This window comes from Hypanus sabinus, chromosome 1 (genome assembly GCF_030144855.1).
Source record: "Hypanus sabinus isolate sHypSab1 chromosome 1, sHypSab1.hap1, whole genome shotgun sequence".
NCBI classification, from domain to species: Eukaryota; Metazoa; Chordata; class Chondrichthyes; order Myliobatiformes; family Dasyatidae; genus Hypanus; species Hypanus sabinus.
Genome location: NC_082706.1, coordinates 155,889,399 through 155,913,014, shown reverse-complemented (window position 1 = coordinate 155,913,014; position 23,616 = coordinate 155,889,399). Strand labels below are relative to the sequence as shown.

Sequence of the window (23,616 nt, the reverse complement as noted above, 5' to 3'; positions counted from 1 at the left end):
TGACAAGAAAATATTTTCTAGAGCCAGTGAGCAGTAAAGTGCTGTAGAACAGAACTCTAGGCACTTTGTTGTACATCTCCTGCTGTTCATATCACTCAAGCCTTTGTAACACTGCTAATTTTTTAAAAAGGTCATAAATAGTGAACAGATTAAATCAGAGTTATTTAAACAAAATAAGCAGATGGGCTCAGGAAAAGCAGTCAGGTTTGAATCAATTGGGTTAAATCCAGCTCCATCAGGATATAACGAGCACTGCAATGAAGCATAATTATTATTGTTCATTTACCACTGAGGACACTTGCAAGAATTGGTGCTTCAGTAAGGTGGCATCCATCTTTAAGGACACTTCTCATCTTGGACATAGGATAAATCCTGGCATGTTATCCAATCTTTAAGCCAGGCAAGAGACTGAGCATTCTGCTTTATTCATGGAGGTCTGCACTAGACTTTAACCTACCTCTTCACTGAATTCCCCACTATTGAATTATTGTGAGCAACTTCAAAGAGAGTATGCCATTTGTTATGCTCTCACTCATCCAATTAGAACCTGAAGTCACTTTGTATCTTCTTCACAATCTGCTCAGACATCTAGCTCATCTGTTATCAACAAAATTGGATATCATGCACTTCATCCCTTAATTACTGGAAATGATTGTGAACAGCTGTGACTCAACACCAGTCCCCATGGCATCCTACAGATTACAGCCTCCTTGAAGTTTATTTCTTCATTATTCTCCAAACATTACCAAATTCTTAGTCACAATCGGTACATTTCTCACAATTCCGTATGTTTTTAATAAATTTTGTTCAGTAATCTCTTGTGGTTCGCCTTAAGAAAGAACTTCTGCAAGTCCAAGTACATTGCAATAGAGGGGAGCCCTTTCAAAAACAGACATGCGGAGAAATTTCTTTAGTCAGAGTGTGGTGAATTTGTGGAATTTGTTCCCACATGCAGCCATTGAGGCCAGGACATTGGGTGTATTTAAAGCAGAGAATGATAGGTTCTTGATTGGACATGGCATCAAAGGTTATGGGGAGAAGGCCGGGATCTGGGGTTGAGGAGGAAAAGAGAAAAGGATCAGCCATGATTGAATGGCAGAGCAGACTCAATGGGCCAGATGGCCTAATTCTGCTTCTATATCTTATGGTCATCCAATGTTCTCCCTTACTGTCCTTGTTAAACCTAAAAAAAAAACTCTAATAGGTTTCTACTTCTATAAATCCATATTAACCTTGCTATGTTGTTACTCCTTGATAATTCATTTGACATTTTCCCTATTAATGACACTGGGCAAACTGGTCTATAGTTCTCCCTTTTCTATTTCTCTTATTTCTTAAATGGTGGTATTATAGTACTTCTGCTATTTTTGCTTCCTCTCAATATGCAAGAATTGTTCTAAAATCTATGGAACTTTGGAAGATGAAATCACTATCACTCTTTCAATACTTTGGAATGAAGATTCAGGATGATATTTTGGCAATTCAGGTAAGGGATGGTGGGAGAATACATAGCAGTCCTCAATGAGCTGTCAGTGGAGGAAAGGGTAAGCAGCTTCAAATTCGTAGGCATTGACATCCCTACTGATCTATTCTGGGCCCAATGCATTGAGGCAGTCATGATAAAGCTTGAGGAGACTTGGTACGTTACCAAATATGTTTTAAATTATTGTAGAAGTATGGTGGGAAGCATTCATCACAGCCTGGCATGAAACCTTCAATTCCCAGGATCACAAGAGGAGAGTTATAGACACAACCAGATCCTTCATGGGCCCAACCCTCCCCTCCATTGAGGACACTTTCAAGAGGTGGTAATTCGATAGTGTGGCATCCATCATTAAGGACACTTATCATCTTAGACATCGTCTTTTCTTGTTACTACCATCAGGGAGGAGGTGCAGGAGCCTGAAGACCCACACTTAATAATTTAGAAATAGGTTCTTGGCTTCCACCATTAGATTTCAGAATAACCCATGAACCCATGAACAGTGCTTTGTTATTTCTTATATTTTGTACCATTTATTTTATTTTTGTAATTTAAAGACTTTGATGTCTTTGCACTTTGCTACAACTGCAAAAGAACACATTTCACATCGTATGTAAATGATGGTAAATCTGATTCTGATTCTGAAGAACATCCGCTTCTGAGAATTTATAGGTTTTCACTCGCAGTAATTTTGCTAGTGCTCTGTTTTTAAAAACAAGTTCTAATTAATTAAACTCTTCTTGCACTGCAGACCTATTGCTCTCCACTATCTCTGAAAGGCTTCTGCAAAGACAGACACAAAATACTTACCCAGTTTTTCTGCCATTTCCTTATTCTCTTACATAACTTATTTCCCAATACAGAATGGAAATAGAAAAAACAGGAAAATATTATGTGCAACATCATTTTTTCCCTTAAAATCACTTTTGTCTTATTATTGTTGTTGAATTGTAGTTTGAAGTTATTAAAACATCATTAGTCCACATTAAGAACTGTTATGTTTACAATAAAATACAATCATGACATGTTTGTATTTTTTAAAGTTAGCAGATCCTAATGCCATTAAAAACATTAAAAGAAACAATGTTAAAATGGAGGAACAAAAATAATAACTGTGAAATATTGAAAATAGTGATTTATTATCTATAAACTAAAATCTGTGGTAAGGAGTGGCATAAGTGCATGAGGTTCTCTTTTACTAGATTACTGGATGAATTTGAACTATGACAATATGCTTAGTGTATTTTGTGGGCAGTGCAAATGAGCAAAAAAAGTTCCTATTGAATGATATTTTGATTTTAAAAATAGAATAAACCAGTTGCATTTAAGTTGTCTGGGGAAAACAACTGATGCAACCCCACTCTCTTATTTTGATTTTTTCAAGGTTTTCCAGAAAATTCTACAGTGCAGAGATTGTCTATGAGTACAAATGACTTAAGTTTCTGTTAGAAAATGTGATATAGAGAATTAGCTTGAAGACATCTAAGAAGGGGGATTTAAGCTTGTATCGACCATCAATTGAGCAATTCAAGAGTATTTATTACTGGCAACAAACTGACAAACTGAAGCTGAATAAGTATTTGCTCCTTTTCAATAAATCTCCCAGTTAGTATATCATTAAAGGCTCATAACAAAGGTGCTAGGATGCATTATTATATAACTTGTGCCGATATAAACGGACAAAACATAATTTGCTAAGGACATTTTATGAAATCAATACTGCTTGATAACCTTTTCCCAATGCATTAACAGGAACTTTACTGGTCTGCTGTACTAATATGATTGTGTTCAACAAACATGGCCCTGCATTCCAAACCAATTCAGCTTATAAATGAGGGTGCAACTTTAATCACTCCTGACATACATTGTTCTGATGCATACCTGGAGATACTGGCATGAACGTTCTTGCTGGCATGTTTCTGATTTCATGAGAGATTTATTATCAAGATTCACCGAGGCTTTCTGAAAAACTTCATGGGCTCGGCTGACAGTTAAAGTTGAAGACCACGAGCTTTTCTTCATGATCTGTGCATCAACGTTCAGGGGAATATTTACACAAGTTGTGCACTTCATGTCATTATTGCTGCGGGAAGATTTCAAGGTCTGTTCACTGATGGTATTGTAAGCTTCCATGAAGTACTGGGATGTTGAGCGGTCAGGACATCGACCCATGGTCATCACGTTTGTTGGTCCATGATAAAGGCATACATCTCCATCCAGGTTATCCTCTGAGCTCCACCAACCTGAAATGTTAGATTTGTTCTTCAATTCCGACTTCCTTTCTCTGCTCTTGCTGCGTTTCCCACGTTTCACAGCATGCACCTCATCGGAATTTGCTTTATGGCCATTTATATTTCCCTTGGAAGGACCTTCCAGAGAATGGGACTTGGTAAACAACTTCTGCACTGAATGGACCAGATGGCGTATCCGTCCTGGACTTTCACTTCGCTGCTCCAGGGCTGACCGTTTATACTGCAATGTATGGAAGCCATCCCGGCGGATTGGGAGCTGCCTTTCAAACTGGTCCAGGAGATTAGCAGGTATCCGATTAATTTTATTGGTTGTGGGTGCAGGCACGAGGGCACATTCATCCTTGAGATCATGATGTGAACTATAATGTCTTCTGGGAAAAGTACTGCTGGATATTTGGTCATTGAGGGGAACCGTGCAGTCTGAATGAAAAGAGTTCCGCTGGGAGTAGTATGAATGATCCCCAGGCTGGGAGTTAACTGGACTGATTATGTATGGCTTCCTTTCCTGTTGATGGGAAAGTGCATCATATGAAAGGTCACAGTTGGCTGTATGAAGGTGGCCTCGGCTGCTCGATAACCCTTTCATTGTTGTGACTCAGACTTTTCCCAAGTCATTTAATACCTGTAGCTAGTATCAAGAGGTGTCTTGAGATAGCCCTAAAAATCATAAAATGAAACAATTAGTGAGAAACGTGGTGGTCCTCCAATAAAAATAGCATTGAATTCTTGAAAACATTTTCCATTCCCTAAACCTTTACACACATACAAAAAGCTGATAAGGGATGCAATTAAAACAATCTCCAACATCTTATTCTTGGTTGTATTAAATGAACTTCTTTGGCAAAGTTCAGATTATGTTTTAATCAATTTTCAGACAATTATTTAAAAGTACAATCACATTCATTCTGAGATCAGTGTTTGGTTATTGTACATTTGAAAAGTAACTTCATTGCTGAAGTAACTTTTCAAATTGCATTTATTTTCCCATTTACTGAAAATCCTGGGAAAATAGCACACAGATTAGGCATAATTTTTGCCATCACTCTAAACTGAGTCGTCATCTTTAAACCATGATCCCCTTGTTCTAGACAAAATATGTTCTGCACATGCATCCTGTCAAAACCATTCAGATTCTGTGTTTCAATCATAGGCTGTCAGACAATATTCCGGTTCGGTAAGATCTTTCATAGCAGTTTTAAAACGGCTTTCCCCCTTCACTCCATTAGTAGCTTTGGATTGTTCTTTTTGGATCTATGCATAGAATTTTATCAATCTAGCCACGTGGAGCTTCATATTTCCTTTAATCTACTTCTAACATTCATTATTTGGCAAAATCTCTACAGCATCTTTTCAAACAGATACCTACATTTGCCAATATTGGAGTTTATTTGGATACATGGTTTTTTGTCCCATCACAACGTAATTTATAAATATGTTGAATTGTGACTCTAACACAGATTCTTGTGAAGTTTTATCAGTCATAACCTAGTTATTGTCCTTTTCTCTTACATCTCAAAGTCAGGTCAATAAATTGTACTTAATTCTATGAAGTTCAACTGAACTGACTAATTTTATCAGGTGCTTTCTGGAAATCAACTTAAACAATATTTTCCTTTCCAGACTTGGGGCTCTTTTCAAAGTATATCACTCAGGTTTATCACGCCTTCAAACTACCTCTTACAAATCCATGGCTGATCAGATGCATTTTTTTTCAGTTTTAGGTCAGCTTAACCTCAATAATGAACTAAACAACATGTTCATTCAACATATGTGAACGCCCCTCTTCTTTTAAAAATGGAACCTATACAATCTTGGCAAAAGCCATCCATGCTTGAAACCATAAGTTAGCATGTGGAGCATTCATATTTGCCATCTTATGCTTAATGTTTTCATGAATCAACCAAGAAACCATCCACCCTGCTGCATTGCAAATCAGAGTCAAAGACTTCAACAAGGTTTGTTTGAGGAAATACCTGCCCTACTACCATCAACGTATGACCTACAACACCAGAGGTTCCAACATTGTAAGCCACTGTTATGCTAAATTAAGGAATGCCCAGTCTGTATTTTGGTAGATCTGATCACTTGGCTGTTCTTCTTCTAATCCCATACAGGAAGAGGCTAAAGAGCAAAACTCCAGAGATTAGAACAACAAAGAAGGCAGACTTGCGCTTATGGGATTGCTTTGAGTCGGTGGGCTGTGCCGTGTTTAAGGACTCATCTGTGGATCTGAATAAATAACACATGGTTGTCATGGACTTTATTTAAACAGTTGTAGATTATTGTGTCCCCACAAAATCATTCAAAGACTTCCCAAACCAGAAGCTTTGGATGAACGATGAGATCCACATTCTGCGGAGGGCCAGTCAGAGTCTTTCAAGTCTGGTGACCCGATAGAGTTACAAGAGGTCCAGGTATGATTTCCGGAAAGCCATCTTACAGCTGAAGTGACAACTTGGGACTATACGTATCAATGAAGGCTGCTCAACAATTGAGACAGGGTTTGAAAACTATCAGCTCTTATAAAGTTAAATCACGCTTTCACTGTCAAAACATGGAGGAACCATTCTGAACTTCTGCAGTCCCCAATTATCCTGTGATTTTAGTCTCTGAGGCTGATGTGCGAGCAACGTGCAGGAGGGTGAACCCACAAAAAGCATCCGGGTCATATGGGGTACCTGGTGAAGTACTAAAAACCTGTGCTGATCAATAGGCTGGAGTCTTCACTGAGATCTTTAACTTCTTGTTGTGACAGTCTGAGATACCCACCTGCTTCAAGCAGCCTTCAGTTATACTGGTGCCTAAGCAGAATGTAGTAACCTGCCTCAATGACAGTAATCCAGTAGCACTTACATCCACTATGATGAAGTGTTTTGAGAGGTTGGTGATGAAACATATCAACTCCTGCCTAAGAAGCAACCTAGATCTACTCCAATTTGCCTACTAGAGCACCAGGTCCACAGCAGATGCCATCTCATTGGCTCTTCACTCAGCCTTGGAATATCAGCACAGCAAAGATGCATACATCAGAATGCTATTCATCAACTACAGCTTGGCATTTAATACAACTATTCCCTCAAAACTGATCAATAAGCTGCAAGACCTTGGCCTCAATACCTCCTTGTGTAATTGGATCCTCAATTTCCTTACTTGCAGACCTCAGTCAATTCAGATTGACAATATCTACTCCACAATTTCCATTAGCATTGGTGCACCACAAGGCCGTGTGCTTGGCCCTTTGCTTGACTCGTTTTGCACTAATGACTGTGGCTAAGCACAGCTCCAATGCCATATTCAAGTTTGCTGATGACACCACCTTTGGTGACAAATCAGCATATAGGAGGAAGATTGAAAATCTGGCCGACTGATGCCCTAACAACAATGTCAGCTGATTATTGACTTCAGGAGGAGGGAACCAGACATCCATGAGTCAGTCCTCATCAGAGGATCAGAGTTGGAGAAGGACATCAGCTTTAAATTCCTCAGTGCTATTATTTCAGATGACCTGTCCTGGGCCCAGCATTTAAGTGAAATAGAGGCACAGTTTACTTCCTTAGGAGTTTACAAAGATTCAGCATGACATCTAAAACCATGATTAACTTCTGTAGATGCGTAGTGAAGAGTATATCGACTGGCTGCATCCCAGCATGGCATGGAAACATCAATGCCCTTGAATGGAAAATCTTATAAAAAGTAATGGATATGGCACAATCCATTACAGGTAAAGCCCTCCCACCTTTGAGCACATCTACATGAAGTGCAGTCTATCATTAGTGACTCCACCGCCCAGGACATGCTCTCTTCTCACTGCTGCCACCAGGAAAAAGGTACCGGAGCCTTAGGACTCACACCACCAGGTTCAGTAATGGTTATTTCCATTCATCCATCAGGAACTTGAACTAAAGGGGATAGCTTCACTCAGCTTTACTTGTCCTAGCATTGAAATGTTCTCACAACCTATGGACTCACTTTCAAAAACTCTTCATCTCATATGCTTGATATTTATTGCTTATTTATTTATTATTATTATCAATTTATTTTTGTACTTGCACGGTTTGTTGTCTTTTTCACACTAGTTGAGTGCCCAAGTTGATGAGACCTTTCATCGATTCTATTATGGATTTATTGAGAATGTCTGCAAGAAAATGAATCTCAGATTTGTATACGGTGATATATATCGACTTTGATAATAAATTTACTTTAAACTTTTTTGAACTTTGAATCAGTTGCATTTGAAGGACTCAGATTAGCACAAACCAGACACCAAACATATGTTTGAACAGAGATGGCAACTTAAATCTTGTAACAAATATTGTACTCAAAATTTGGCATTCTTGCTTAGCACGTTCATCAAAGGCACTGTATGTGCCACAAAATGAGCAAATGACACAACAGGGAATATTCTTTTGATGTTAATTTCATGGGTATTGCCATGGATACCGAATGGTGTTCAGCTGCTATTTCCAAGTGATATCATTTTTGTGAATGCTGCATTCTGTTGCTAGTGACGCTTCATTATCTCAATCTGATTAGAAAACATTAAAAGAACAGTACTTTTATGAAACAGATGTTGTTTTCCTATTGCTGAGTCACATGTTATTTTAAAGTACTTACACCGTAATGATCAGTTAGAAAAATATCTTGTAACTCTGTAAAATGTCAGAAGGCCACATTCATGTTCCTAATCAAGGCTTTTTTAAAGTAAAGAAAAATAAGTTTGTGTGGCTCATTGCATTGGTCTGTGAAGAGTGATATAGTTTGTACTAAACTATTCTTATTTCTACTTGTCACTGTAAGGTCTATATGAAATGTGACAAGCTAATGATATTCAATATTTATCCTAGGAAACATGCTAACAATATCCTCCTTCATTCATATTGATTTCATCAACTTACAAGATGAAGAGTAGACCACCTGGCTCCTCAAACCAGTCCTGTCATTTACCATGATCATGTCTGACCTATCTGATGTCTCTGCCAATTCCCATTGAACTCAATCCCTTGACCTTTCAAAAAAAAATCTCAAACTTTAGTATAGATATTTCTAATGATCTAGTCTTCATAACTCCCAAACATGAGAAAATCCGCAGATACTGGAAATCAAAATCTCCGACGCCTTGTGTGTGTTGCTTTGGTCTTCATAACTCTTTGGTAGAGAGCTCCAGAGAAATCTCTCAAAATCAAAAGAAAGACAGTAAAAGATAAAAGCTACTAGGATCAGCCCCAGGGCAGACAGGTGGATGTCACATCTGACCTGTGGTTGTGGATGAGTATGCTGAACTAATACCTACTGGAAATATGTTGCCTAAGCGGATTACATAATGGAAGGCTGATGCCAGCACTGACATTGCATAGAATCATTGATCTTTATTGTAGAGAAGGACACAAGTCGGTTCAATTACGCAATGCTAATCAAAAATGGAGTTACTTAGGTTACTCCCACATCTTCACAGATCAGTTGTAAAGTATGACTCTAAGTTCTCATCTGGGTACCTTCCTTCTGCTATCATCACTCCTGAGTTTCAGATCCCGTCTGTTTTTGGGTGACATTCTTTTTACCCTCAATTCTCTCCATTCTCCATCAATTAACTTACATTTTGAACTCAGCCATTGACCAAGGGCCTTTCTGACAGCTTCATTCATCTCAATTTGACTCTTGATTACAAAGAAAACACTCTCAGCCTGATCAGTCTGAGTTCATAACAATAGTTCTTCAGCACTTGAATCTTTCTGATCAATCTCTTCCGCACTCTCTCTAATGCTTGTTGCCCGTCAATTAAATAACTAATAATGTAATGAAAATCTTCCAGCAATTCATGACTAGAATTGTGCACAGTATATTAGCAGTCATCTAATGGGGCTTTGTACAGTTCTAGCATGAAATCCTTGCTCTTACAGTACATTTAGCTTATCCACAAAGTCAGAGATTCAACATGTACATAGTCCATGCACTCTCTTGTAAATAAACATTACTGCTTTTGAAGATTTACTGGAATGTTACATGGACTTAGGGGGCTGAATAATAGAATGTTGCATAGACTAAGACTTTATTCCCTTTAATCTAGGAGACTGAGGGGTGCCCTGTTAGAGATCTGTTGGTAAATGCGAGGTCATCCACTTTGAAAGGTAAAATGGAAGAGCAAATAATTATTTAAATGGTAAAAGGTTGTAGCACGCTGCTGTGCAGAGGGACTCGGGAGTGATTGTGCATGAATCACAAAAGGTTGGTTTGCAGGTGCAGCAGGCTATCAAGAAGGCAAATGGAATGTTGGCCTTCATTGTTAGAGGGATTGAATTTAAGAGCAGGGAGGTTATGCTGCAACTGTACAGGGTTCTAGGGAGCCTGCATCTGAAGTACTGTGTGCAGTTCTAGTCCCTTACTTGAAGAAGGATATACTGGCTTTGGAGGTGGTGCAGAAATGGTTGATTCCAGAGATTAGGGGGTTAGACTATGAGGAGAGATTGAGTCGCCTGGGACTGTACTCGCTGGAATTCTGAAGAATGAGAGGAGATCTTATAGAAACATATAAAATTATGAAAGTTGCTTCCACTATTAGGTGAGACTAGAACTAGGGGACATAGCCTCAAGATTTGGGGGAGTAAATTTAGGATGGAGATGAGAAGGAACTGCTTTTACCAAAGAGAGGTGAATCTGTGGAATTCTCTGCCAAATGAAGCAGTGGAGGCTACCTCAGTAAATATATTTAAGAAAAGGTTGGATAGATTTTTTCATAGTAGGGGAATTAAGTGTCATAAAGAAAAGGCAGGTAGGACAAGATGAGTCCATGGTCAGATCAGCCATGATCTTATTGAATAGCAGAGCAGGCCCAACAGGCAGAATGGCTACTCTCATTCCTATTTCTTATGTTCTTACGTACCAAAGATCATAGACAGAGCAAAAACACATAATCTTTTTCCCAAGGAGAGGGTGGTGAAAACAAGAGGGCATAGGGTTAAGATCAGAAGCACGAGATTTAAGAGTAATCGGGGCAGTTTCTTCACATAAAGTCCTATGCGTATTTGGAATGATCTGCCAGAAATAGTGACTGGGGTGGGCACATAGTGTTCCCTCCTTGGGAAAAAGACTGTGTTTTCACTCTGAGTGTGCCCAATTCCTGCTGAATGCTATACAACATGAACTTACAGATTAACCTGCCATACTTTAACCACTCTCCAGGCATAGACTTTCTAGATGGAGGTCTCCCTTAAATACCCTTGGAATCACTTCCCTTTTACCCTAAGCCCTCTCCATTTATGGATGGATTTAGCCTCTCCATTCTCTCCTCACAACAGAATTGCTCCATCCAAGCATGTGAACTTGCAGCTTTGCAGTATGATATCACAAACTCTTGTCCGAGAGAACTGAAAGGATTTCATTCCCCTCCCAGACAACTCCAGGTAGCTCAGGAGAATCAATAGGCAGTGACCAACTCCCCCCCACCCCCCAAGGCACATGAACTGGTGAGACCAGAGTTCCTGTCATCTGAGTCTGGAGGTTGGAGCCTAGCACTTGGTGATCAACAGTTCGGGGGTCGAGACCAAAGAATGAAGCCTGAATGTTGACAGAATTCTGGAATTCAAAGCCCAATGGCTGGAGTCCCAAGCCTGCAAATCTTTATGAGTCTGCTAGGGAAGATGAAAGCCCACTCTCTGTATGTGTGGGTCTACTGGGGGCTGGAGGCCAAAAATGGCATGTCCTGGGGTTTGGGGACTTGCATGTGCATTGGTGGTTGGGTGGGAGGGAGGAACAAGTCTTGTTTTGCTGTTGTTGTTTTGTCACTAGTTGTATTCTGTTTTGTTGTGTTGCGAATTGTACTGCCAAGCATTGTGGGCTTGACATATCTGTTACACATGCTGACTGTCCCAGCTCATCCTTAGGTGAGGATTGAGTGAAAGAGCTGGACAGGATTGGGAAGTTTCAGAAGATCATGAGGCAAGGAATATCAGATTGAATTAGCTTGGAGGTGTGATCTTGGTTGGCCTGGGCCAGTTGGAATGAAGGACTTGTTTTCATGCTGTTTAGTAAATATTCCATCACCATGACATTATCAAGTGGTTACCAGAAACCTAGTGGAGAGTTTCAAACCACATTAATTTCTTCTTTCTGGCTTTGTTAAAGCAGAAAGTAATCCTGGCTGGATATTGTGATTGATAAATAATTATTATATCTTTATTGTCAGGACACTTATAGATTGCAAAGTTTTTATCTCCAGGTACCAGTTTTCACATAATTATGCCTGATATTTCTCCAAAAAGCTTAGACAGAGCCTTTAATAAAAGATGTAGAAGTAATTTGAAAAGAGCCTTTAAATCAGCACTAACACTGAGATTGAAACATTATCCATTCTTGTCACTAGTAAAAATGGAGAAATACTAGGTCAATTCATATGCTGCTATGAGAGTTACAAAGATATTCATCACAATTTGACACCAAAAGTCACTTGACTATGGTATTGACTGCAAAAAAATTATACTTATAAAAATTGCCTTTATGCTTAATGTTGTTGCTTTATAAGTGGAACCTTATAATGAACATCCTGATTTAATTAAATATTGAATTAAGTACTTTGCCAATCAGTACATTATCTCTGGAAGCTGAGGATAACAATTCAAAGAATACTTTATTGGAACTTTTGGTTCAATAAGCTACTGATTTTTTAATACATAGCACAGAAAAAATATCAAATGCATTAAAAATCAAGCCATTTCATGTTTTAATCTCAAATTAATTACATGGGTTTCCTTGCATTTTGAAATCTTGGCATACTGATAATAAGATCAGTGTGTTGGTGCTGGTGAGTTGTCAATAGAGCAGAAATGGTAAGTTGCGTCTATTCTATTTTAGAACTCAATGCCTCGCAACACCCATCAGAGTTACAAGCTAAAATTCACAAGATTTTGACTCCAACAATCCAGAGAGTCTGTGAATTCTCCTTAAAAATGTTGCTATCATCAGAAATTAATCTCTATCTTTCATATGGCATGAAAGTTACAATCTTAACTGATGAGCCTAATTGCCAGGCTGATTGATGGCAAGAAACAATACATTATCACCTCAAAATTTTATTCAGACTTTCCTGTGACAATATTAAACCTCATCTCTAATGAGATCCCTGCTGAGAGGAGCTAGTGTACTGGACAAGTACAATCAACTTAACCTATATTATCATCACTTTAGAATAAAGATCACTCCAATCCTGGCCATGTAGCTGCAGTGAGCAAATGGTGTGTGTGTGTGTCTAGTTGCATTGTTTGCATGCTTGACACTTGTGGTGAACTACGTGTGCCTGTCTGGACAAGCCCCCTGCTGACTGCTCCTGTGGCTCCTCCCACAGACCCCTGTATAAAGGTGATCAAGGTCTGAGCCCGGCCTCTCAGTCTCCAGGATGTAGTATGGTGGTCACTCACTGCTTGTTCCTTCTTCCAGTCAATAAAAGCCGATATCTCACCTTACGTCTCAGAGTGACTTATTGATGGTGCATCAACACTGGACTCCCAGAGAAAGAAATCTCTCCATCATGGCAAGAAACAGAGGAACTGGTTTTAGGATGTTCTCGGAGCAAGTATAACATATCCAGTCATGCTTTGGATTACCTGGTCAATGACCACACAGTATAGAGAAGGGGTATTCAGGATGACACTGAGATCTTTGAGTCCCTTCATCAAGAACACACAGAAGGCTAGAATAAACTGCAGAACCTATGTGCCTAGTCTAAGACACTAATTAAGAACTTACTGCAGCAACTGTGGGAGTCTGTAGGTCTCACATTGATTTATCTACAACCTCAGAACCCACAGATCAGTGATGGAAGCAAGTGCTCCAGAACTTGAGGACTGTATCAAAGAGGAAGATAACTTTTGAAGTGTGGGGAACTGAGAAACAAATTTCCACCCAGAGAAATGATTTAATGACTAGATAATATGTTTTAGTGGTGTTAATTATTGGAAACTATTGGTGCAATGAGAGGCTCTTCTTAAGGAAGAAAGGGCAAGTGTGGCTTCACTTTAGGTCTCATTCAAAGGACAATAGCTCCAACACATTAGTAGTCTCTCAATACTCAATGCCAGGAAAAGTAGAAAAGCTTCCATTGCCACCTTTGCAAACTATATTGTTTTAATTATAATTGCCTAGGTTGCAATTTATTCTTTCATTCTTTAAATAAAATAACATAGAATATGTATGTGGAATATTAAAAAAAGAATATTGATTTATATAAAAATAAAAAAAAAACATAGCAATACTTAACTGATCAGGCAGCATCTATGAGGAGACAAACTAAAGATAAATGTATCAGGTCATTGACCTTTCATGAGATCTGTATTTACTTCTGTGTCTAGGAATGTCTTCCTGTGAATAAACTGTAAGAAGTAGATTTCCAAAGGAAGCAATGCTTCTTATTAGGTTTTGCCAGCTGTTTTAAGCTGGCCTGACACTGTTGGACAATTCTTTTAGGGCCTGGGAACACTGAGAGTTTTGTACAGGTACATTCATTCATAAAGATATTTTCTTCACGGAAAAAATATCTTATGAAGGTTTAGTTTTGTTACTATAAAGCTTTTCACCATAATTGAAGAAAGTGATTCATACTTTCAATTCTAAAATCCCCTGAAAGAGGAAACATTCTCTTCAATTCCACCCTGTCAAAATCTCTCAGCGCTTTCTACAGTATGCTTCAATCAAGTTACCTATTACCTTTCTTAAGTTGTCCAGATATAATATGACTTGTTGCATATTGAATTTTTTAAAAGTGTTTTCAATTGTTTATCTTAAATGTAATGCACTGCTCATGCTGGAAGAGTAGTAGACGGTGCTGGCAAATGCTGTGCATATGAGGCAGCCTCCCAGCATCTGTGCATAGTGAATAGACTGGTTTAATGCTAAAGCAATGTTAATCAGTCTATATTTTCTTCTCTATTTATTTCAACTATACTGTTAATTTTAATGCTCTTTTGAGAGAAAATAAGGCCATAAAGGCATGAGAAACAGGGACAAGAGGCATCTGGTCTTTTCAATTTGCTTAAGCATTAATAAAGTCCATGGCTAATCTCCTTAATTTCCTTTCTCAACACCATTTTCCTGCATAATCCCTATATCCTTTTACTTTCTTGATAAGCAGATGACAGAACACCCATACAACAACCCCCCCCACCCCCCGATCCCGGTGTGGAGAATTCTAAATATTATTTTTCCTGTAAACAACAATAAAAATCAGAAAGGATTTAGTGCAGAGTTCAATAATATTATCAGGACTTCAAAGATCTTATTATGAGGACAGATTACATGGACTATGTTTGTATTCCCTGAAACACAGAAAGTTGGGGTGACATAACTGAGGGTTATGTGATTATGAGGTCAGTGATAATTGAGGGAAAGCTTTTGTATGGGATGAGAAGGAGAGGCCCATTCTCCTATCAGATTATAAATGATATGGAACTGAGGGAGACGAATGGAATTTGAGAAGCAATTTGGCCCCGATGTCTTTAGTCCTGAAAGAAAGAACATATTTAAGGGATTGAAAGGTATAATCCTTATCCATATTTGTGAAAAAAGAATCTTCTTAAAATAAGAGCAGAATTCTGGCCTTTTAAGTGGAAACTTAATTTTGTTGACATACATCTGGCAGCTGCCCCACATGAAGACCATACCTGATCACGCATCAGCCTGTACAACAGTGCAGGAGATTGACACACACATAATTTGACTTTAAGGGACTTATGCCGGAACTATTTTCCCCTTCTGGGGAATCTAAAGCAAGAGAGTATCATGTTGAAAGTGGAGCCGGCCCTTTCAGGAATGAATTTAGGTTGCAATTTTACACAGAAAGGGTGGTATAAAAATGTATTTCTTTCATAAATGGCAATTAGCATTATGTCAAAATATTAATTTTGTCTTCTCCTGATAATAGTTTGTTAACCAAAATTATGAAGTGGTTTGGAAGATGTAGAGTTAAGCCAAAATAACCCCATTCTCATTAAGTGCAAACCAGTCTTCAAAAGGTTAAATGAGATCTAGGGAGATTTAAATGAGATTTAAAAGGTTAAAAGGTTACAACGAGATCTAGGTGTTCTTGTACATCAGTCAATGAAAGCAAGCAAGCAGGTACAGCAGGCAGTGAAGAAAGCTAATGGCATGCTGGCTTTTATAAAAAGAGGAATTGAGTATAGGAGTAAAGAGGTCCTTCTGCAGCTGTACAGGGCCCTAGTGAGACCCCACCTGGAGTATTGTGTGCAGTTTTGGTCTCCAAATTTGAGGAAGGACATTCTTGCTATTGAGGGAGTGCAGTGTAGGTTCACAAGGTTAATTCCCGGAATGGTGGGACTATCATATGTTGAAAGATTGGAGCGACTGGGCTTGTATACACTGGAATTTAGAAGGATGAGAGGGGCTCTGATTGAAATATATAAGATTATTAAGTGACTGGACACACTGGAGGCAGGAAGCATGTTCCCGCTGATGGGTGAGTCCAGAACTAGAGGCCACAGTTTAAGAACAAGGGGTAGGCCATTTAGAACAGAGATGCGGAAAAACTTTTTCACCCAGAGAGTGGTGGATATGTGGAATGCTCTGCCCCAGAAGGCAGTGGAGGCCAAGTTTCTGGATGCATTCAAGAGAGAGTTAGATAGAGCTCTTATAGATAGCGGGGTCAAGGGATATGGGGAGAGGGCAGGAATGGGGTACTGATCGTGTATGATCAGCCATGATCACAGTGAATGGTGGTGCTGGCTAGCAGGGCCAAATGGCCTACTCCTGCACCTACTGTCTATTGTCTATGACCTTATTCTGTTCATATATTCCAATGACGTAGCAAACTTCTACAAACATCATTAAAATAATGGTTTATAATCTGTTTTAAGATCTGTTGATCAAGGGAGAAGTATGTTCTTGGACACCATTTCTTTCCCACAGTTGTCATAGAAGCTTTTACATCCACTTGGGAGTGCAGGCAAAGCCTAGTTTATTGTCAATTGCAAGACACTATTTTGATACATGTCAACCTAAGTTTTTGTTTTCCAGTCTTTGAAACTGGATTTCATCCTATAATCTTTTGATTCAAGAAGAAAGAGTCATGATTAACACGTGAACTTAACATGCTGATGCATACAATGGAAATAGAGAAACTATGCTATCATACCACTTTGTGATGAAAAGCAGTATAAATGATTTATGAAGGTAACACTGCACATAGTTCAATCCGGGGATGAAAAATATAATCATATAGGTATGAATCACTGCTTAAAAAGATACCAAAAATAATATTTAATAGGTCTGATTTTATTTTTAGCAGAACATTCGCCTTTTCTATGCTCTTGAATTCAATGACTCACACTAAGCTAACAGCAGAATTCCAATACCTCATCACAGTTATGTGAGCCATGATGGTGGGCGTGTGGATAATTTGATATATCAAAATTAAATCCAATGTTCTCCTTAATTGATCTCAATATATGCCCTTTCTGGCAGATGTTGATTACAAAAGAAGCCAAATTGATTGTTTACCCCTTCCTAACCTAGATTATTATCTACTACAGACTCCTTGTCTTTGTCACACATGAGATCAGTTATCAGTCCAGTAATTTAATGGGCAGTATATTTATTAGAAAACAATTTTGTATCTGTACTTTAAAAATTAAGAAATGCATTGTTGATTGCCTTTCTTCTTTGCAATACCATTTCATGAGCTTATTTTCCTATGTCACAGGCATTTAGTTTTAATTCTTGCAATATACATTTCCTATAAGAATTATCACAATTATGTTCTTCTTTTTTGCATTTTCCAAAGAAATTACAATTATATTTGCACCCTTCTTGTCTTTCAGTTTTACTCCAGGAACTTAATCACCAAAATCTACACTAACACTCCTGAATAATAAATGTTCTAAGTCAGTTTATTATCAAAGTGTGTATATGTCATCAGATACTAACTACCCTGAGATTTATTTTCTTGCGGGGATGCACAGTTAATACAAAGAAACACAAATGAATCAATGAAAAACTGCACATAAATAAAGACTGATGAACACACAATGTGTATAAAGTAAGTACATGTTCAGCACAGCATTGTGTTCCAAAAGGGCTGTATTGTGCTGTAGGTTTTCTATGTTTCTATATATAAGAAGACAAAGTGTGCAATTACAAAAAAAATAATAAATATATAATAAATAAAATTGCAAACACGACTTGTAGACTCCTTGAAAGTGAGTTCACAGGTAGTGGAACAGTTCATTGTTGAGGTGAGTGAAATTATTCACACTGGTTCAGGAACTTAATGGTTGAAGGACATTAACTGCTCCTGAACCTGGTGGTATGGGAAGTATGGCTCCTATACTTCCTTCCTGATGGCAGTGGCAATAAAAGAGCGTGTCTGGATGGCACAGATGCTTCATAACTGATGCTGCTTTCTTGTGGCAGTGCTCCTTGTAGTTACACTCAATGGTGGGGAGGGCTTTGCCTGTGAGGGACTGGGCTGCATTCACTAATTTTTTGTCAAACTCTTCATGGGTATTGGTGTTTCCAAACCAGGTCATAATACAACCAACACACACAAAGTGCTGTTGGAACACAGCAGGCCAGGCAGCATCTATAGGGAGAAGCACTGTCGATGTTTCAGGCCGAGACCCTTCGTCAGGACTAACTGAAAGGAAAGATAGTAAAAGATTTGAAAGTAGAAGGGGGAGGGGAAAATGCGAAATGATAGGAGAAGACTAGAGGGGGTGGGGTGAAGCTGAGAGCCAGAAAGGTGATTGGCAAAAGGGATAAAAGGGATACAGAGCTGGAGAAGGGAAAGTATCATGGGGCGGGAGGCCTAGGGAGAAAGAAAGGAGGAAGGGAGCAACAGAGGAGAAGGAGAACAGGCAGAATGATGGGCAGAAAGAGCAAAAAAAAGGGGAAAAACTAAATATATCAGAGATGGGGTAAGAAAGGGAAAAGGGGCATTAACGGAAGTTGGAGAGTCAATGTTCATGCCATCAGGTTGGAGGCTACCTAGCCGGTATATAAGATTTTGTTCCTCCAACCTGAGTCTGGCTTCATCTTGACAGTAGAGGAGGCTATGGATAGACATATCAGAATGGGAATAGGATGTGGAATTAATATGTGTGGCCACTGGGAGATCCTGCTTTCTCTGGCGGACAGAGCGTAGGTGTTCAGCGAAACGGTCTCCCAGTCTGTGTTGGATCTCACCAATATATAAAAGGCCTACTTTCAAATCTCTTACTATCTTTCCTTTCAGTTAGTCCTGACGAAGGGTCTCAGCCCGAAACGTCGACAGTGCTTCTCCCTATAGTTGCTGCCTGGCCTGCTGCGTTCCACCAGCATTTTGTGTGTGTTGCTTGAATCTCCAGCATCTGCAGATTTCCTCGTGTTTCCATAATACAACCAATCAGGGTTCTCTCTACCATGCATCTATAGAAGTTCGTTAAAGCTTTAGATAATCTGCAAAACCTGTGGAAACTTCTAAGAAAGTAGAGATGTTGCTGTGCTGTCCTTGCAATGGTATGAACAATTCCTCAGAAATGATAATATCAAGGAGTTTAAAGTTATTGACCCTCTCCACCTCTGATTCCCTGATGAAGACTGGCTCATAGACCTCCTGTTTCTTCCTCCTGTAGAAATAGATCAGCTTTTTGGTTTTGCTGATGTGGGTTGAAAGGTTGTGATTGTCTTGGCACCATTCAACCAGATTTTTAGTGTTGTTCCTATATGTCATACTATCAGCACCTTTGATTTGGCCATCTACATTGGTGTTCTCAGCGAATGTGAATATGACATGTAGAGTGCTACCATTTGCAAGAGATGAAAAATCAAGAAGCATGAAAGAACATTCAGAAGATCCTATATCACTATTGTCCTGACTAACATATCCTTACTCAATATTACAGAAATAAAATTTTTGTCTTTATAAAGCTGTGGTTGGAAATTTTTCTTCACAAATTGGCTGTTGTAATTCCTACCTTACAGCAATGATTATGCTCCAGAAATAATTAATTGGTACTGAAGAGCTTGAAATGCCCTGAGGAGCTGTGTCAGAAAAATATAGAAAATTCATCCATGATTCAATTTACTTTCAGCAGTGCTGAAGAAATTACTTTTAATTGATGTGCATTTTGGGGAAGCTTTGCAAAAGTGCACCAGAGATTGCACTGGTGAGATCACAACTCATGTTTTTGATAAAAATTATTTATAGAATAACAAATACTAAAGTTTCTTTGAACTATTACTGTGAATAGAATGTTATCATTTGACTTTTCTCTTTCTTGCATATCTATGTTGCATTTGAGCAAATTGATTTATCACTAGTGAAAATTATGTACAATAGTTCACTGAGTTTTGTTGGTGTAGATAATCAGCATTTCAGTCATTGTGTTTTTGATATGAATAAATGTTCAAAACATAATTAACTGGTGTATATGAAACAATGTAAATGAGAACAATTTCAATCATAGTCATACATGATAGAAACTAGTCTTTCACCTCAATTTGTCCATGGCAACCATGATGCCATACCAAATTAATCTCACTTGCCTTCTTTTGGCCTGAATCCCCTGATAACATTTCCTGTCCATGATAATATCCAAATGTCTTGTAACTGTACCTACCGCAAAGTTGCCCCTCAGTTTCCCTTTAAATCGTTCCCCTCTCATCTTAAACTAAGTTTTAGACTTACCTACACTGGAAAAATGATTGTGAAAATCCATCTTATCTGTGGCCCTGATGATTTTATAACTCTCTGTGATATCCCCTCTCAGTCTGCTTCACCTGATGGAAAACATTTTCGGCCCATCTAGTCTCTGCAACTTCATCCTTGCTTACCAAGATATCCTAGCATACACTTTAACCGACAAGGGATTTATTCACTGCGGACACTTCATTTTTTGTAAAGCTGGTATGTTTCAGGATAACACTGCTTCCTTAGCTCCCATGACCTTCTCCATGGTAAATATAGACAAGTATTCAGTTTAGATCTCTCCTATCTCTGCAGCTTTTCATGAAAATGACTACATTGTTCCTCAACAATCCTATTCTCTCCTAAGGTACCCTTCTTCTCTTAATATATTTACAGTATCTCTTAGGATTCTTCTTTATCTTATATGCGAAGAACTTGAGGGGCACCATTGGATATATTTAAGGCAGTTTGATAAATCGTTGGTTAGTCAGGGCATGAGAGGATATGGGGAGAAAGTAAGTGATTGAGGCTGAAAGAGAAAATGGATCAGCCATGATGAAATGGTAGAGCAGACTCGATGGGCCAAATAGCCTAATTCTGTTATGCCTTCTGGAATTATCTTCAGACCCAGAATTTTTAGTCTAATGAATCCCATTATAGCTATGGGAATTATTCTTTTCAAAATACCTGATATATAATTCAAAATTATGGCTGTATAATGTTAAAATTGTCAGATTGTCAATAAATTGAATCCTGGAATATTTGTGAATTAATGCAAGGTTCAACTCATAGCAGGAAGGGGTAGGAAAAAAAAGAAAGGATAGCTTTGAGTTAGTGATTACATTAATATTGCAGTAATTTCTCAAACTAGGTAAAGTTATTTCACAAAGGAATAAGGAATTTAGATTTTTCATCATTTACTAAAAATCCATAGTTACAACTTTTGTACTATTAAAATCCTTAGATATAACTTTCTTATTGTTAGTATTAATTCATTTGAAGGGCCATTTAAAACAAAGGTAGGCAGAAGGAGACATTAGTACTAAACTCCCAATATTTTTCTGGTTCAGAAACCTGGAACACTCTAACCATTAGCCCTGTGAGTGTACTTTCACCTTAGGGAATAGAACGCTAAAGAAAAAGATTTGCCATCACATTTTCAAGAATGTTAGGGATGGGCAATAGCATTTACTGTATCTTGCCAGAGATATCCTCATCAATGTAAATGAGTAAAACAATGTTTTTGCTTTGAGCTATTTAGAACTTCACTGTACAGCATGGAATAGGACCTTTCGAGCCTCACCACCCAGCAATCCCCCAATTTAATCCTAGCCTAATTACAGGACAATTTGCAATGCTCAATCAGCCTACCAACTGGTACATCTTTGGAATGGGGAGGAACACAAAAATATTCTTGCATGAAAAACATACCAACTCCTTACAGGCAGGGGCGGGATTTGAACCCCAGTTGACTGTTATGTCAGGCATTGTGCCAGCCACTATGCTACCATGCTGCTCCTTATCTGAGTTTGTTTCACATAATCATCCCCTTTGTCATTTAATCATACATGGTGTGACAGGCCTGACCCTCTTGGTATTTTTTTCTACCCCTTTGCCCTATCATGTATTTTCCTAAAAACGTTTGATTCATGATATTCACATTCTAATGAAAGGTCGTTTCTTTCCATGGATGCTGACTGATTGTGTATTCATAGGATTCTTTTTGAGTTCTGCAATGTGCATGCTCTGAAACAATAATTTAATCAAGATGAAATCACAAAACTCGAGTGAATCTAGAATGCCTTTTAATTAGTTTGTGAACTCTAGATTTCATTAGTAGCTTGAAATTACACCAGAACAGTTCTTATTTTTCATAATTTATTTAAGAGATGGTTGTCATCTTTTGTGTTACTATCTATGCTGAAGTTAACTGTTAATCAACCTTTTGTCACTGATATTGTAATGATATTTATATTGTAGCTGTACTTAGTCATTACTGCAAATTTGTGAAATAATACATTGTTGAATGAGAATTTTTCAGCCTATTATTTATTATTTTTAATTAGATCTCAGAATAATCTGTCATGGCAATAGTTATTTCAGATTAAATTGTTGGTGAGCATTTCATGTTTTACTTATTAATTTTATATTGGTGGTGAAATAAAGGAGAAAAGAATTTAAATTTACCAAGAAATACAGAGCTACCAAGAACAACAATACTATTTTTACTCAAACACAGTATGAAAATTCCTTGGAGCAAAATGGGTTGAGAAGAGATTTGATAGAGGCAAACATGATCATAGTTGGTTAGCCAAAATAAGAGGGAAGCTGTTCTCATTAATAAGGACCAGAGGGCACATATTCAACATTTTGAACCAAGTTAAAAAGGGATGTGAGGAAGAATTTGTTTATGGGGAGAGTACTTATAATCTGAAACTCATTGCCTGTAGGGGTGGTAGAAACAAAATCTATCTAGGCTTTCAAAAGGGAATTGAATGTCATTGAAAAGAGACTCTTCACCATTTCCAAGCTGGAAAGAATGGCCTTCAAGCTCTGCATAAAGTCGGTCTGCATAAATGTACCAGGTTGTTGTTAAATCCCTTATCTTCTGTTTTCTGGTAGCATCCTGGGAAAGAGAGAGGGAATGGGAGCAATGGAAATACTCTGCCTGGTAGGACCATAGATTCAATGGACCTTAATGATTCCATAACTCTAAATGATGATTTCAAAATCTTAAAATATTTGTCTCAGACTAGACTTCTTGTAATTTTATAGTAGGGTAGCAGGGTAAAGGAAACCCATTAATCTCTGATCATATTAAAATCCATGATGCAGAAAATTGGTTAAATGTATTTAATAAATAATAGATTTTTCTCACTGGTAAGAGGTAATGAAATGCATTTCCTGCCATTCAGCTTCACTTGTCTACTTTACCATTCTATATGATCATAACTGATATCCCTTTAGCTCTGATCTTCCTTCATAATTCCTAATACCTGTAATTATGACTAAATTGTCAGATTAAGCAATAACAATGAATTAGCATCTTTTACACTTGCAGAGAAGAATTCTAAATTTTATTACTCTCGACATGCTGAATTTGATTTAGAGACAATGGACTCTGATTACAACCAGTTACCCTATCATTTCTCTTTAATATTTCAAATATCAATCTTCACCTTTTTCTGATAAATTAAAAGCAATTTAACACAAGTTTA

The 23,616-nt window shown here is 38.1% G+C and overlaps 1 protein-coding gene and 1 long non-coding RNA gene across 2 annotated transcripts in view; one reads left to right on the top strand and one right to left on the bottom strand.

The window, feature by feature from the left end:
* Nucleotides 1-3,375, top strand: part of LOC132399295 (uncharacterized) — a 32,975-nt gene extending 29,600 nt beyond the window's left edge. Inside the window, exon 5 of the long non-coding RNA XR_009513948.1 lies at nt 3,236-3,375. This is a non-coding gene — a long non-coding RNA (uncharacterized LOC132399295). The remainder of the gene's footprint in view (nt 1-3,235) is intronic.
* Nucleotides 1-5,136, bottom strand: part of dlgap1a (discs, large (Drosophila) homolog-associated protein 1a) — a 219,402-nt gene extending 214,266 nt beyond the window's left edge. The window contains exon 1 of the mRNA XM_059979492.1: nt 3,365-5,136. Within this exon, the coding sequence (XP_059835475.1) occupies nt 3,365-4,321 (957 nt within the window). The 5' untranslated portion in view covers nt 4,322-5,136. The remainder of the gene's footprint in view (nt 1-3,364) is intronic.
* Between the last annotated feature and the right edge of the window lie 18,480 nt (nt 5,137-23,616).